Below are 16,535 nucleotides of genomic sequence, written 5' to 3' on the forward strand. Positions count from 1 at the left end.
GTCCAAATGGTTTTTCCACTGTTGGAAACATTTCTTATATTCTTCTGAACTAATGCTGTTAAGTGCCACTAACTATTTTCTCATAATGTCGACTACGTTCTGAAAATGCTTTCCCTTTAGGTTTTTCTTCATCCTTGGGACTAAGGAGAAGTTGCAGGGGGCTAGGTCGGACAAGTAAGGGGATGTGACCCTGATTTTTTTTTTAATCAAAAGTCATCACAGGGGAAGTATCTTGGTGTATCCCTATGATCTTGAAACAAAACAGCAGTCCAGCCAGTGGAAGTCCTCCTTAGCAGGATCCTGACCTTATCAGGTGATGGTTGACACTTTGATGGCGTCGACTTTCTGCTGAGGCCTCTTATGCTGGCCTCAGCGACATCCTTGGAGCATGTCTGCGCCACTCTCTTCTCTGGCGCCAAATCTTCACTGGTTGGGCATTCAGGTCTTTTATATTATGGAAGTCCTTCCTATGTGTCACCTAATCAGGCTCAGTAGGTGAAGTTGCTCTCCCTGCAAATCTTCAAGCACACTTTGGTTCCACTTAATTTCTTCTGGTCAGCAGATGGAAGTCTCTCCTCATTAATGGTGCATCCACACTGCTTCTTATTACATCTTATCACAGCTTCATATTACATATCTATGCATTTTTATAGAAAACACACATTATGGGTGTCATGGTTCACACCGTGCTGCCAACACTATGTCACGGATCCCAGCAGTATGTCAGGAGGATATGTTTATCGTCCCCACCGCTCACGCCAATTTGTCACGAACAGGGGGTTTTTGGTTGCCCCTGGTTCCTTCTGAATGGGATTTATCTATATCCCACTTCCCAGTTCCGGTTTGGAACTTGCAGCTCTCTGGCACCCCCTTTACCCTCAGGTCAGACTAGGTACTGCACCTAGGGTAATTAGTCGCCAGAAAGGCTGCCTACTGTGTACTGGCTATTGGGCACACTGCAGCGAGAGCGATATAACTACTCCCACACAGGCGGGAGCAATAATTAACAACGCCGCCGGTCACTGCAGAGATGCCCGATTGCACAGGACAAGGTATGCTGCCACCAGCTCCGATTAATGGGTCTGGAGCCAACCCAAATCAGTAGCGTAATTCACCTCCAAGGACACAATTCATATAGAGCAGAAGAGACAAGCTTAGTAAAATTATATATTTTACTTCGGAAAAGGCAGTATTTACAGAAATATTAAAGATATAAAGGAGATGAATTCATGTGTACAGTGCAGATTACAAAATAAAATAGGATTAACATTGAAAGCTGCTTACATAGTGTTATATCATGGCATCATCATGGCAGCCGTGTGCTGTGCAGATACATCCCGGTGCATGAGCAAAGCTTTTGTTGAGCTGTTCTTAGCTCCTTTCCTGGACCAAAACTGAAGCACAATGGTCGTGACATCACTAAGGGGCTGAGTAATGATATACACTGATCTGATAGTTACCTTCTTGGAGTCTGGAGACAAAGGCATTCCTTTTAGTGGGAGGGGCTACTGCACACTAGTCTCAAGTTGCACAGTGTATTGTCACAGGGGTTTGTGTCTATACCAGCAAATGCAGTGGAAGCTGGAAGGGGGGTCGAATCTGCAGCGTTTGTGTGACATGGTACTTTCTAGACTAATCTCACATTATGACATTGTTGGCATTATCGTGACAATGGGTTACAAGTTTACCATTTTAAAACAACTGTCAGAGGATTTTCTCATTATTTCCACTGATTGACGCTTTCCCTAAAATAGACTTAAAGAAGCTTTCCCATGAATATTTTTTTTTTATTGTATTGAGACTATCCGGCTAACTCTATGTGTGAGACTGAAGTCCCTTTTTCTATGAAAGTCTATAGAGCCTCACTCTGACATTCCATAGATTTACATTGTAAAAGCCACTGCCTGGTCACGCAGAGTGCTGCTTCCAACTTCACTGGGAGAAAAGACTGCAAAGACTTAACCCCGGAGTCTCCAGTTCCCAGGAGACAGAGGAGAGACTTCAGGATCTCAAGCGCTGCTGGTGACTGTACCCACATTGGAATAAGGACCCCCCAGTCAGGACCTCCCTGGACTGATAAGTTACAAGAACACTCGTTAACCATTTCGATTCCGCTTAACTGTTTACTGTTTGCTTTATCTCTGTTAACCCCGTTTACTCCCTGCGAGGAGAATCTTACTCCTGTTAATAAATTCCCCTCAACAGTTGGTCTGTCTGTTCCATGGTGACAATATCAACCTTGCACTCTATTACACGTGTCATCTGATCTGCAGCAGGAGCCGACTGTCATACACCATGTGCTCATATCCCAGCACTTTACCTCCTCAGATGCTCCTGTGAATAGTAACAGCAGCTTGAGAGAAGTTAGAGACAGATCACTGTCTGTGATCCCATCTGCACCCGCCACACCCCAGTGCAATCACTGGCTGCCAATGCGTTGCTAACAGCCTCCATGTCTGTTATACTGTTCAGCCTATAAAACACTGACAGCTTAGATAATACATTGTAACAGTTCGTTGTTGGGGATGTCGGGTGTCGCACCACCACCAATGTCATTGTGATGACCTATCCCGCAACTGTGACCAGACATCACCTTTAATGTAAAGAACTGGACAGCGGGAATTGTGGTTTAATTTCAATGTGTAATCTTTAAGTGTGATTTCCACATTAATGTAATTTACCGTCTTGATTGCAGGTTGGCACGCTGGTTGCGTTCGTTGTATGGTCGGAGTCCCAGTTGCTTCAGTCATTGCCACTGTCCTTTGTTTTGCCGGGGTTGCCCTGTTTTGTGGATGTGGCCACGAAGCTCTTAGTGGAACTGAAAAACTAATTGAGACCTACTTCTCCAAGAACTACCAGGAGTACGAATATCTAATTCACGTGTGAGTATCTCCATCATAACTGTATGAACAGGAATATTCCAAAATCCCTGCTCTCTGCAATGTCTGTGATTTCATGATATCTCGCAAAAAAATACTGCTACTGTAATGTGCCCGCTGTTCTTATAGCCTTAGCTTCCATAGTTTCAAACTTTCATGATACAAAGAAGACACAAGTACTTCTAGTTCATCCTATAACCTAAAATGTCAGAGGATGGGAACAACCCACGGGGCAGATGCTATTTGGCCCATATTAGAGGAAATCCCTTCCCAATGCCAAATATGGCAATCAGACTATTGCGCTGGATCAATGTCCCATCCTCTAAACCTCCAATATTGTTTTCTAGGCATCCAGGTCATTCTTTCACTTTTTTAGTGAATTAACCATTACAGCAAGTTGTGGCAGACAGTTCCTTAGTTAATCACTGCTCACGTACAGTGGCATTTAAAGGGAACCTGTCTCCCCCCCCCAGGCGTTTGTAACTAAAAGAGCCACCTTGTGCAGCAGTAATGCTAAATTCTGAGAAGGTGGCTCTTTTAGTTCCTGGTGCTGTAACTGCAGAAATAATCGATTTTGCAATTTGTCCAAAATACCTTGAAACAGTCCTTGGGGCAGGTCTTTCCCCCCTAATGCAGACGCAGCACCGCCGTCACTCATGCCCTCTTGGCGCCTGGCGCCGCCTCCTCAGCGTTGTTTTCAACTGTCCCGGCGCTGCGCTGTTATCTTATGCCTTGGGCATGCGCAGATAGCATGATGTCTTGCTGACTGCGCCTGTGCGGCCGCGCTGCCCGAGATCCAGCCCCGCAGCGTGAATAAATCAGAAGACACTGCGGGGCAGGATATCGGGCAGCGCGGCTGCACAGGCGCAGTCAGCAAGACATCAAATTATGTCAGAAGACGGGCAGTGCTAACTGCGCATGCCCAAGGCATAAGATAACAGCGCAGGCACCAGGACAGTTGAAAACAACGCTGAGGAGGCGGCGCCAGGCGCCAAGAGGGCATTAGTGACGGCGGTGAGGCGTCTGCATTAGAGGGGGAAAGACCTGCCCCCAGGACTGTTTCAAGGTATTTTGGACAAATTGCAAAATCGATTATTTCTGCAGTTACAGCACCAAGAACTAAAAGAGCCACCTTGTCAGAATGCAGCATTACTGCTGCACAAGGTGGCTCTTTTAGTTACAAACGCCTGGGGGGTGACAGGTTCCCTTTAAATTATTCCATTACCGGTGCTCATGTGCACTTGCTCCTTTCTGCCCGCTGATGGGTTACCATTGCAGATAGGGCCTGCTATCTTAGTCTGGGCTCCATAGGAGAACCTCAGTTTCACTGTATACTGCTATATATTGCAGTATATAGTATAAGCAATACAAGGATTGCAGATTCAAATCCTCTTTAGGGACTAAAATAAACAAGATTAAAATGAATAAAATTAAAAAAAATTAAAAGCAAAATATATAAAAATTTAAATCACCCTAATTTCTCCCTTCAAAGATAAAGACATTTAACAATAAGCAAATTGTATGATAAACTTTGAGGGTATGTGCACACACTGCGGAATGGTGTGCAGATTTTTTCGCACTGATTTTGGTAAATCCGCAGGTAAACCGCACTGCGGATTTACAGCGGATCCGCAGCAAAATCCGCAGTGTGTGCACATAGCCTGAAGCAAATTAAAAAAAAAAAATCAGACTCAGGCGTGTGTGCTATCTGTGAAAGTCATGGGTATAAGTCTATGTGCACATGCTGCGGATTTTGCTGCGATCTGCAGCAGTTTTCCATGAGTTTACAGTACCATGTAAACCTATGGAAAACAAAATCTGCAGTGCGCATGCTGCGGAAAAAAATGCGTGAAACGCAGCGGTTTATATTCCGCAGCATGTCAATTCTTTGTACGGATTCCACAGCGGTTTACACCTGCTCCTCAATAGGAATCCGCAGGTGTAAAACCGCAGGTGGAATCCGCACAAAAAACACAGAAAAACTGCTGTAATTCCGCGGTAAATCTGCAGCGCGGTTTACCTGCAGATTTGCCAAAATCAGTGCGGAAAAATCCGCACACCATTCCGCAGCGTGTGCACATACCCTCATACTTATGTGATTCACAGACGTCTGAATGAGGCCTTAGGCTATGTGCACACAGCATTACACAAATGCCCAAACTACCATTAACAAGGATTAAATTAGATCATAAGATAGAATGTAATGACACCAAAGAAAGAGCGATAAATTCTTATAGAGTATAATCCTAAACTAATTTTAATTAAAATTGAATAGAAAGTAACAACAGATTAAAAAACAGAGACTGCTACGCAAAATTCAGGGAGCATAGAGACTGATCAACTAAAGTAACTACAACCCCTGGCAAAAATTATGGAATCACCGGCCTTGTGGGATGTTCATTCAGTTGTGTAATTTTATAGAAAAAAAGCAGATCAGATATGGCACAAAACTAGTCATTTCAAAGGGCAACTTTCTGGCTTTAAGAAACACTAAAAGAAATCAATACAAAAAATGTGGTAGTCAGTAATGGTTACTTTTTGTAACCAAGCATAGGGAAAATTATGGAATCACTCAATTCTGAGGAAAAAATTATGGAATTATGAAAAAGAAACGAACGAAAAAAAACACTCCAACACATCACTAGTAGGGTTGAGCGAAACGGGTCGGCCATTTTCAGAAGTCGCCGACTTTTGGCAAGGTCGGGTTTCATGAAACCCGACCCGACCCCTGTGTGGGGTTGGCCATGAGGTCGGCGATCTTCTGAATCTGGTATCGGAATTCCGATACCGAGTTCCAATATGTTTGCGATATCGGAAATCGGTATCGGAATCCACATTTAAGTGTAAAATAAAGAATTAAAATAAAAAATATTGATATACTTACCTCTCCGACGCAGCCTTGACATCGCCGCTGGTAACCGGCATCTTCCGTTCCTAAGAATGGCGCTTGAAAGACCTTTCGATGACGTCACGGCTTGTGATTGGTCGTGGCGGCCCACGTGACCGCTCAGCGACCAATCACAAGCCGTGACGTAATTCTCATGTCCTAAATTCCTAGAATGAGGAATTTAAGGACCTGAGAATTACGTCACGGCTTGTGATTGGTCGCTGAGCGGTCACGTGGGCCGCCGCGACCAATCACAAGCCGTGACGTCATCGAAAGGTCTTTCAAGCACCATTCTTAGGAACGGAAGATGCCAATTACTACCAGGGCGCGTCAGAGGGTGAGTATATCAATATTTTTTATTTTAATTCTTTATTTTACACTTAAATATGGATCCCAGGGCCTGAAGGAGAGTTTCCGCTCCTTCAGACCCTGGGAACCATAGTATCCCATTGCACTGCATTGGGTTTCGTATTTCGGCCGACCCCGACCCCGACTTTTTTATAGGATCGGCCGATTTCACTCGACCCGACTTTTGAGAAAGTCAGGTTTCGTGAAACCCGACCCTATAAAAATAAAAGTCGCTCAACCCTGATCACTAGTATTTTGTTGCACCTCCTCTTTCTTTTATAACAGCTTGCAGTCTCTGAGGCATGGACTTAATGAGTGTAAACAGTACTCATCATCAATCTGGCTCCAACTTTCTCTGATTGCTGTTGCCCGATCAGTTTTGCAGGTTGGATTCTTGTCATGGACCATTTTCTTCAACTTCCACCAAAGATTTTCAATTGGATTGAGATCCGGACTGTTTGCAGGCCATGACATTGACCTTATGTGTCTTTTTTCATGGAATGTTTGCACAGTTTTTGCTCTATAGCAGAATGCATTATCATCTTGAAAAATGATTTCATCATCCCCAGACATCCTTTCAATTGATGGGATAAGAAAAGTGTCCAAAATATCAACATAAACCTCTGCGTTTATTGAAGATGTAATGACAGCCATCTCCCCAGTGCCTTTACCTGACATGCAGCCCCATATCATCAAAGACTGTGGAAATTTGCATGTTCTCTTCAGGTAGTCATCTTTATAAATGTCATTGGAACGGCACCAAACAAAAGTTCCAGCGGGGCGTGGCTTAGGCGCAGGTGATGTAGGTCGCAAAACGTGTGAGCTCCTGAGGTAACCCTCTAACGTAACATATAACGCAATCTTTTTTGAAAATTTTTACTTACATTCATATTTACTTTTGTTCAGAAATTTATTGTGCACATTTTGAGACATTTTTCGCCTTAATCAGATAATCATAGGATTGTTTATCCTGTTTTGAAGATGACAGACTTAAAATGGCATCATCAAACGGCTTGTCCCTGAGAGTGACTAATTTTCTGAGGTAAAATAAACTACAGGACTACAATTTTTCTTTTTAAACATTGTGTTTTTTATTTTTTATATACATTTGTGTGGATTTATGACATTTTTAAAACAATTCTTGCTTTCAGTGTTTTTTTTTTCTGGTTTACCTGTTTTATCTGGTGTCTGTGAGGCTGCTATGGTTACCTCAGTAACCTCTATTGCTCTGCTGAAGACATTGTGTTAATTTCTATTAATAACATCACTGGAGGTGTTTTTTGGGGCTGCCCCTGGCCATCTGGGTTTTTTTTTACCCTTTTTTGATTGAATTTGTTCCAGGCACATCATCTTTGAGGGCCCTGTCACGGCCTGTCATAAGTGCTGGTGGTCCGGCATTTTTTCTTTCAGTGACGTCACCGCTAATTGGGCAGTGTGACAGACTACCAAAAAAAACACCTCCCTCGATCTTCCTTAGGTTTGCCCCTACCCAACGGGGGTTTTTGCCCCCTTTTGACTACGTTTGGACCTGGCTGTAATAATTATAGGGGATAACTCAGGAGACTCTTTGCGTGGAACAAGACAACTACAGGACACAGTTTTATAAGTGGTAAAGTCTATATTATCACACGGTGATTCAAACAGGTGCAGAGAGAAACTCAAGTCCACAACACTTGGTGTAAATATTAAACGCAGCTTAGCAGTCTATAGGAAACATCAGAGGAAAATGCAATCAAGCAGAAAGTCTATGAAGCACAGTTATTCTTGAGGATACTTGACACGAATAAATCCTTGTCTTAGTCCAAACACAGATAGATAAGCTTATAAGGCAGTTCAAATCATATCTTAGCTCAACCAGGGAGGCCTGGTTAATAGTCTCAGATTTTTGCAGAGCAGAAACAGCTTACATGTCCAGCAAATGCAGATGGAAGTAAACACGAGCAGCAGATGAAGGAGGATCACTGGAAACTGGTGTATGCAGCAGAAACTCAGAGCAGAGTAGCAGGATCACCACACAGGTTCACAGGAGCAGGTATATAGCCCGGGGGTAATCTGTCAGGGAGAGACTAGGTGAGCGAGAGCTAATAACTCGGGCTCCTGCAATTTCCCTAAGACTAGGGAAATCCTGACTGACCCTCTGCCTGAAGTTTACACTGATGGTGTGCATGTTCAGGCCTCGAACCTCACCCTAGCTCCTGAGCTCAGCCCTAGGCTGAAACCTCCACCCACCACCCAGTGAAGAGGTAATACTTAAATACCCACAGTAAGCACAGACAAGGATAAAGGAAAATATACACCACGCCGCAAACACTCAGGAATACACTATAAATGTGCAGGGCAAAATAAACACAAATATAGGAAGGAGTAAATAAGATGAAGGAATATACACCACCAGCAACGAATCTCCAGCCACCAGCTCTCCACTCCAGACCGAGATAACAACACAAGACAGAAGCTATAATCGGCGACGCCCAATGATTTAAAGGCCATGGAAATGGCCCAGCTTCCAATCCGAGGATCAGGTAAATTAACCCCGGAACAGCTAGACAAAATCTAGCAGACACCAATGAGTAAATAGTGGTCAAAAGCGGAATTACCGCTGTCTGTCGGACGACCTGGTCTGAACAGCGTCCGACATGACATAATCAGAGGTCAGGAGCTGGATGCAAGGCAGAATACTCTAGCACAGACTGAAGGCTGGGGTGGAGCTTTATAGCAGGAAGACACAGTGCACATGAGACCAAAGACGCCATCTTGAAAAAGGGCAGTAATGCACAAAAGGTAAAAAATGTTCAGAGTCCTGACATTACTCACTCCTTAGAAGCGGCCTCAGGACGATCCTGGACCTGGTTTCTCAGGGAATCTCTGATGAAAACGAGAAATCTTCTGTTGGGCATTGATGTTTTCCACAGGTTCCCAAGAGTCTTCCTCAGGGGGATATCCCTGCCATCTTATCAGATATTGGAGCCGATTCCTGCAAATCTTGGAATCAATAATTTCCTCCACCACAAATTGTTCTTGCCCATCAATCACCACAGGCTGCGGAGGTGGCACAACACGTCCCTGGAAGGTATTAGGAGATACAGGCTTTAGTAAAGATACATGAAAAACTGGGTGTACCTTCATAGTCCTAGGCAGCTTCAGCCGGCAGGCTACAGAGCTCACAATACCGTTGATCTTGAAAGGGCCAATTAATTTCTGTCCAAGTTTTTGTGAAGGAATGTTTAACTTCAGATTCTTAGTTGCTAACCACACGGAATCTCCTACCTTGAACATGGGTGCAGGTTTACAGAATCTATCAGCCGATCTCTTATAACGTTCTTGAGCTGTGTTCAGGGATTCCTTCAGAACCTCCAGATTTTGCCTCATCGCAGTCAGCCTTTCCTCCACTGCCGGAACTGGAGAATTAATTGGAGACCTAGGTAAAATACACGGATGATAACCCAGATTGGCAAAGAAAGGTGTAAATTTAGTGGAGGCGCTCTGAGAATTGTTATATGAAAATTCGGCTAACGGCAGCAACTCCAACCAATCACCCTGGAGATGGCTGACATAGCATCTTAGATATTGTCCCAGCGTCTGGTTGGTACGCTCAGTCTGACCATTTGTCTGGGGATGGTAAGCGGAAGAGAGACAGACATTAATATTGAGTGCAGAGCAAAACCCCTTCCAGAATCTTGAAGTGGACTGTACTCCACGGTCAGAGATGATCTCATCCGGAACCCCATGCAACCGGAAGACATTCTGTATAACCAAGTTCACTGTATCCTTAGCTGAGGGGAGGCTGGTGCATGGAACAAAATGAGCAGCTTTAGTCAGGCGATCAACTACCACCATGATTGTATTCATGCCCCCCGATGTAGGCAGCTCCACAATAAAGTCAATTGATATAGACCCCCAAGGGTGGGACGGAACAGGTAATGGTTGTAGAAGACCCGTAGATGCCACATGAGGAGTCTTGTAATGGGCACATACCTCGCAAGAGAGAACATAGTCCTTGGTATCCTTCAGGCAAGTTGGCCACCAGAAGAATCGACTCAGGAACTCTTGTGTCTTCTGTACCCCCCTGTGACCAGCCAACTTGGAGTCATGTACCAACTTGAGGATCTGCAGACGGACGACCTCAGGGACATAGATACGTCGATCTCTGAACCACATGCCACCCTTAAAGACAAGATTAATATCCACAGGTGGGTTGGCCAGAAATACATCTGGAGCGCCCCCACTGCCGCAGGGCCGAGGGGTACTCGGTACCGGGCCTCTGAGTCTCTGCTCTGGGGTTGTCACGGTGGCTAGACCCGGTGCGTGGCCCTGTCTGTCAGTGGGGGACGTCCGGTGCAATAAGTGGTGGTGTAGCAATGCAGTTGTGGGGTGCAGGTCGCGGTAAATAACGAGGACACCAGGTTGCAGTCTCTTTACCTCTTTACTGAAGATCTCTGGGTCCTCAGTCCGGAATACGGTTCACCAGGCTGCGCAAGTCCGGCCGGTCCAATGGCACCTCCAGAGTTCTCTTCACAGGTGGAAACCTGCACCTTCCCCCTAGCGCTAGGTGTTGTGGTCCTTCCCTGCTGTGCTTACGGAAAGTACCCCACAACTGTTGTGTCTGTTTCTTAAGTTCCCTCACAACTCGATTAGATGATGTTCTGCTAATCCTCCGTCCCTCCCTGATGTTACATAGTTACATAGTTACATAGTTATTAAGGTTGAAGGAAGACTGTAAGTCCATCTAGTTCAACCCATAGCCTAACCTAACATGCCCTAACATGTTGATCCAGGGGAAGGCAAAAAAATCCCATGTGGCAAAGAGTAACTCCACCATGGGGAAAAAAATTCCTTCCCGACTCCACATACCTCAATCAGACTAGTTCCCTGGATCAACGCCTTATCAAGGAATCTAATATATATACCCTGTAATATTATACTTTTCCAGAAAGGTATCCAGTCCCCTCTTAAATTGAAGCAATGAGTCACTCATTACAACATCATACGGCAGAGAGTTCCATAGTCTCACTGCTCTTACAGTAAAGAATCCGCGTCTGTTATTATGCTTAAACCTTCTTTCCTCCAGACGTAGAGGATGCCCCCTTGTCCCTGTCTCAGGTCTATGATTAAAAAGATCATCAGAAAGGTCTTTGTACTGTCCCCTCATATATTTATACATTAAAATAAGATCACCCCTTAGTCTTCGTTTTTCCAAACTAAATAGCCCCAAGTGTAATAACCTATCTTGGTATGGCAGACCCCCCAGTCCTCTAATAACCTTGGTCGCTCTTCTCTGCACCCGCTCCAGTTCAGCTATGTCTTTCTTATACACCGGAGACCAGAACTGTGCACAGTATTCTAAGTGTGGTCGAACTAGTGACTTGTATAGAGGTAAAATTATGTTCTCCTCATGAGCATCTATGCCTCTTTTAATACATCCCATTATTTTATTTGCCTTTGTAGCAGCTGCCTGACACTGGCCACTGAATATGAGTTTGTCATCCACCCATACACCCAGGTCTTTTTCATTGACGGTTTTGCCCAGAGTTTTAGAATTAAGCACATAGTTATACATCTTATTACTTCTACCCAAGTGCATGACCTTACATTTATCCCCATTAAAGCTCATTTGCCATTTATCAGCCCAAGCTTCTAGTTTACATAAATCATCCTGTAGTATAAAATTGTCCTCCCCTGTATTGATTACCCTGCAGAGTTTAGTGTCATCTGCAAATATTGAAATTCTACTCTGAATGCCCCCTACAAGGTCATTAATAAATATGTTAAAAAGAAGAGGGCCCAATACTGACCCCTGTGGTACCCCACTGCTAACCGTGACCCAGTCCGAGTGTGCTCCATTAATAACCACCCTTTGTTTCCTATCCCTGAGCCAGCTCTCAACCCACTTACACATATTTTCCCCTATCCCCATTACTCTCATTTTATGTAACAACCTTTTGTGTGGCACCGTATCAAAAGCTTTGGAAAAGTCCATATATACTACGTCCACTGGGTTCCCTTGGTCCAGTCCGGAACTTACCTCTTCATAGAAGCTGATCAAATTAGTCTGACATGATCGGTCCCTAGTAAACCCGTGCTGATACTGGGTCATGAGGTTATTCCTCTTCAGATACTCCAGTATAGCGTCCCTTAGAATGCCCTCCAGGATTTTACCCACAGTAGAGGTTAAGCTTACTGGCCTATAATTACCGAGTTCAGTTTTTGCCTCTTTTTTGAATATTGGCACCACATTTGCTATACGCCAGTCCTGTGGTACAGACCCTGTTATTATGGAGTCTTTAAAGATTAAAAATAATGGTCTATCAATGACTGTACTTAGTTCCTGCAGTACTCGGGGATGTATCCCATCCGGGCCCGGAGATTTGTCAATTTTAGTTATTTTTAGCCGCCGCTGTACTTCCTGCTGGGTTAAGCAGGTGACATTTAATGGGGAATTTTTATCACTAGTCATATTGTCTGCCATGGGATTTTCTTTTGTAAATACTGATGAAAAAAAGTCATTTAGCATATTGGCTTTTTCCTCATCCTCATCCACCATTTCACCCAGACTATTTTTAAGGGGGCCAACACTGTCATTTTTTAGTTTCTTACTATTTATATAGTTAAAGAATATTTTGGGATTATTTTTACTCTCTCTGGCAATGAGTCTCTCTGTCTCAATCTTTGCTGCCTTGATTTGCTTTTTACAGAATTTATTTAATTTTCTGTATTTATTTAATGCCTCCTCACTACCTACTTCCTTTAATTCTCTAAATGCTTTCTTTTTGTCCCTTATTGCGCCCCTTACAGCTCTATTTAGCCATATTGGTTTCCTCCTATTTCTAGTATGTTTATTCCCATACGGTATATACTGTGCACAGGTCCTATCCAGGATGCTAATAAATGTCTCCCATTTTCTTTGTGTATTTTTGTGTCTCAGGATATCGTCCCAGTTAATTGCACCAAGATCCTCTCTCATCCGTTGGAAATTTGCCCTCCTGAAGTTTAGTGTCCTTGTCACCCCCCTACTACCCATCTTATTAAAGGTTACATGAAAACTTATTATTTTGTGATCACTATTCCCCAAGTGACCCCCAACCCTTATATTTGATATGCGGTCTGGCCTGTTGGTTAATATTAGGTCTAGCAGTGCCCCCCTTCTTGTTGGGTCCTGAACCAGTTGTGAAAGGTAATTGTCTCTCATAGTTGTCAAAAATCGATTACCTTTACTGGAACTGCAGGTTTCTGTTCCCCAATCTATTTCAGGGTAGTTGAAGTCCCCCATAATAATGACTTCTCCTTGAGTCGCAGCTTCATCTATTTGCTTTACGAGGATATTCTCCATTGCTTCCATTAGTTTTGGAGATTTATAACAAACCCCTATCAGTAATTTATTATTTTTTCCCCCTCCCCTTATCTCCACCCACAGGGACTCTACATTTTCATTAAATTCACCTATATTATCACGCAGGATGGGTTTTAAGGAAGATTTTACATATAGACACACCCCACCCCCTCGCTTATCTGTACGGTCATTTCTGAACAGGCTATAGCCCTGCAAGTTAACAGCCCAGTCATGGCTCTCATCCAGCCACGTCTCAGATATCCCCACCATGTCATAATTATGCTCCAACAACATTAGTTCTGGTTGGGACGGCACCCGTTTGACGGGTAGGCTCGGAGCTCTTCTGGGACCCTAGAGACGCCCCTCTCCACAAGTTGCCCCCCAAGACTGCATAGGTGATTTGAGTTAGACAGCCCGCCTTAGACTGACTGTCCTGCCGCTGTTTAGAGTATTGCTTGAAGCTGGATATTATGATACTCTCTCGGCGTTCCGGCCACCGGTTGTGCGCCTCAGTAGGATGTTGCTTTGGTCTTACAGCACGACTCCTACTGGTATTCTCCTATTGCTATGATCTCGTTTCTCACTCAGCACAATCTATCTCGCTTCTGATCCTTTCTTGGGCACCGCCGCTATCCTGAGCAGGCACGGTCCCGTTACGTTCGTTCAAGTTGCCAAGCCTCTGTCAGGATCCCACCCCTGACAGAGACCCTACTGTATCTTCCCCCACAACACCCTCTGCCACAAGGTGTTGCCTGGTTCCAACCCAGTCAGCTTCTGATCTAACTTCCTGCCTGACCCCCAGTTTACCCACTATGGTGGGGAGTGGCCTAGTAAATAGAACCCTTAGCTCCCCCTGGAGGCCCGGCAGTGAAATGTATTGGTGTCTGTGATACCTGATCAGATGAACTCCTTCAGTGCCATCAGACGTACCATAGCTCCCCTTAGTGGCGGAGCCACAGTACTGCAACGACCAGGACTCTGGGGCGCTGCACTCCCCCCCGGTTTAATCCAGTACTCCGGGACTGGGAAGAAACAACAATACAGGTTAGCAAAAAGACATACAATTTTTGTTGAGTGCAAATAACAATAAGTATACTTGAACAGAGCTTCCCTTTATGGGAGGTGAGGACACTTGAACGTTACAAACATGGTTAAATAACATAGCAACATGCTATAAATAACTTTTCTTACCCAACCGGGTATTCTACTTGGCACAAATTCTGGAACAATAAGTTAACATTGCCTTTAAGGATGCACACTCTAAATCCCTAAAAGACCTTCTTATACACATTATAAGGCTTAAGCAACTGTGCTACATTCTCCTTCTTTAAATCTGCAGGACCGCCTGTCCTAACGGTGCCAGACCTACTGCCTCTCCTTTCTTACAGGACCGCTCCTTTCAGCCCGAGCCTTCTGTCTTTTCCTCTACTATACACAGTATAGAACATAACATGCTTTCAGTTTAGGAACACTGAGCCATCTTCATATGGCTCCTAGGAGGACTCACTACCTAACCCCTACGGGTTCACTTTCTGTCCTTTGCAACACATTATTAACTCTTTCTTTACAATAAACTAGCTTTCTACGGAGGACTCAGGGTTCACCTTCTATCCCCATTTTCTATCAACGTTATCAACATTTTCTTGACTTCCATCATTACTTTCTTACTAGCAATCATGCAGAACTCTATGTCTACCCCTACGGGTCTACTGCATCTTTCTTCTAACTTTCACTTGTGCAGGACTTCATGTCTACCCCTACGGGTCTACTGCATCTTTCCAATAATCACTTTATCTCAGAACACATTATTAAACACTTCTTTCTTTCAACAATTTAGTTACATACAACTTGTACATATCAGCAGCATCATTAACTTTCTTTTTAGAGCAACATCATTCTCTAATTACCATCAGTGAACATCCCCTTTAAGAGGGGACCAAGTCTCTATGAGGTAGTGCAACTCCTCAAGCTGCAAGTCTGTTTGCAATAAGGACTCCAGTGATGTTTTAAAAAAAAAAACAATATCTTCGCAAAGCGTCCTTTCTTCATATAGAACCAGTAGATAGCACCTTTAAGAAGGTGCAAACTATTTACAAGAAGTTTGTATCATGCATTGTTCATGATTCAGCAGTTTTTATAACATTGTGGAACAAAAAAAAAGCAAAAATGAAAGTGAAAGCAAAAATAAAAAGCAATAGGGATCCCGGGTAAACAAAGGGATCCCTTTAAGAGTTAACCCAGGACGGGTTTTAGCAGCAAAACAGCAAGGAAATAAACAGTTAACTATTTACAGTTTCAGGTTTCCGAGGCTTAGTTGAACGGCTTCCAGGGCTGCACCTGGCACTTAACCCCTCTTGGCCCGGGAAGGGTGAAGTCCAGGGTTGCACCTAGTGCTGGACACACGCCGTTAATCCGTCTCTCATGTACAGTTAAATCATGCGCAGCGATGGAGGTCTGCGCAGCTTGAGTATGGGCATTTGCTGCAGCAGAGGTAGCGGCTGCTGCAAGATCAGTCACTGGAACGGAGTCAGCAGCTGTGGCACTAGCAGTCGCTGGAGTGGTGTCGGTCGTCAGGGCAGGGTCGTCCTTCATACCTGCTTCAGATGCGGTCCCTCCAGTGCCGGTCTGCTCTGCCTCCGCTGGGGTCTGGAACGCTGGTTGCGGGGCCTTGTGCTGCGGCGTTGTCATCTCTGCTTGCAGCATCTCGCTTTCCGGCAGGGCCCTGCTTTCTGGCTTCGGAGCGCTGGAACTTCTTTCTTGCTCCGGACCAGACGAGGCTGCCGACAGACGTCTGGCGAGGCTCCCGATGATGGTCTTCTTCCACCCGGCCTCAGTGCTCAGCTGTATCCGCCGGGGTTGGTGGATCAGCTCGTCTGCTCCGGTCTGCAGGAGGTCAGCGTCAACTGTGGAGGTCTGGCTGCGGTGCCTCTCCGGGTAGCTGGGGGAGTCCTCGGCTCCGACCCCACAGTCGGGCTCCGGGCGGCTGGCCATGGCGTCCTCCATGTTGCTCGCTTCTTCTTCCTGGTCCTTTTCCCGCTCTCTCCTTCGTGGGCGGTTTCGTTTTCTCTGTCTCTGCCCACCATTGAGGATCAGG

General features: G+C 44.8%; 1 protein-coding gene across 3 annotated transcripts in view; it reads left to right on the forward strand.

Annotated features, from left to right (window-relative positions):
- PLP1 (proteolipid protein 1) overlaps positions 1-16,535 on the forward strand; it is a 139,796-nt gene that overhangs the window by 39,871 nt on the left and 83,390 nt on the right. For all 3 annotated transcript variants that reach the window (XR_013221114.1, XM_077283315.1, XM_077283316.1), the window contains exon 2: positions 2,696-2,882. Coding sequence is in view for 2 of the 3 variants with exons in the window: in XM_077283315.1 (XP_077139430.1) it covers positions 2,696-2,882 (187 nt within the window). In the remaining variant the exon portion in view is untranslated. The remainder of the gene's footprint in view (positions 1-2,695; positions 2,883-16,535) is intronic.

Source organism: Ranitomeya variabilis, chromosome 2, assembly GCF_051348905.1.
Source record: "Ranitomeya variabilis isolate aRanVar5 chromosome 2, aRanVar5.hap1, whole genome shotgun sequence".
Lineage (NCBI taxonomy): Eukaryota > Metazoa > Chordata > Amphibia > Anura > Dendrobatidae > Ranitomeya > Ranitomeya variabilis.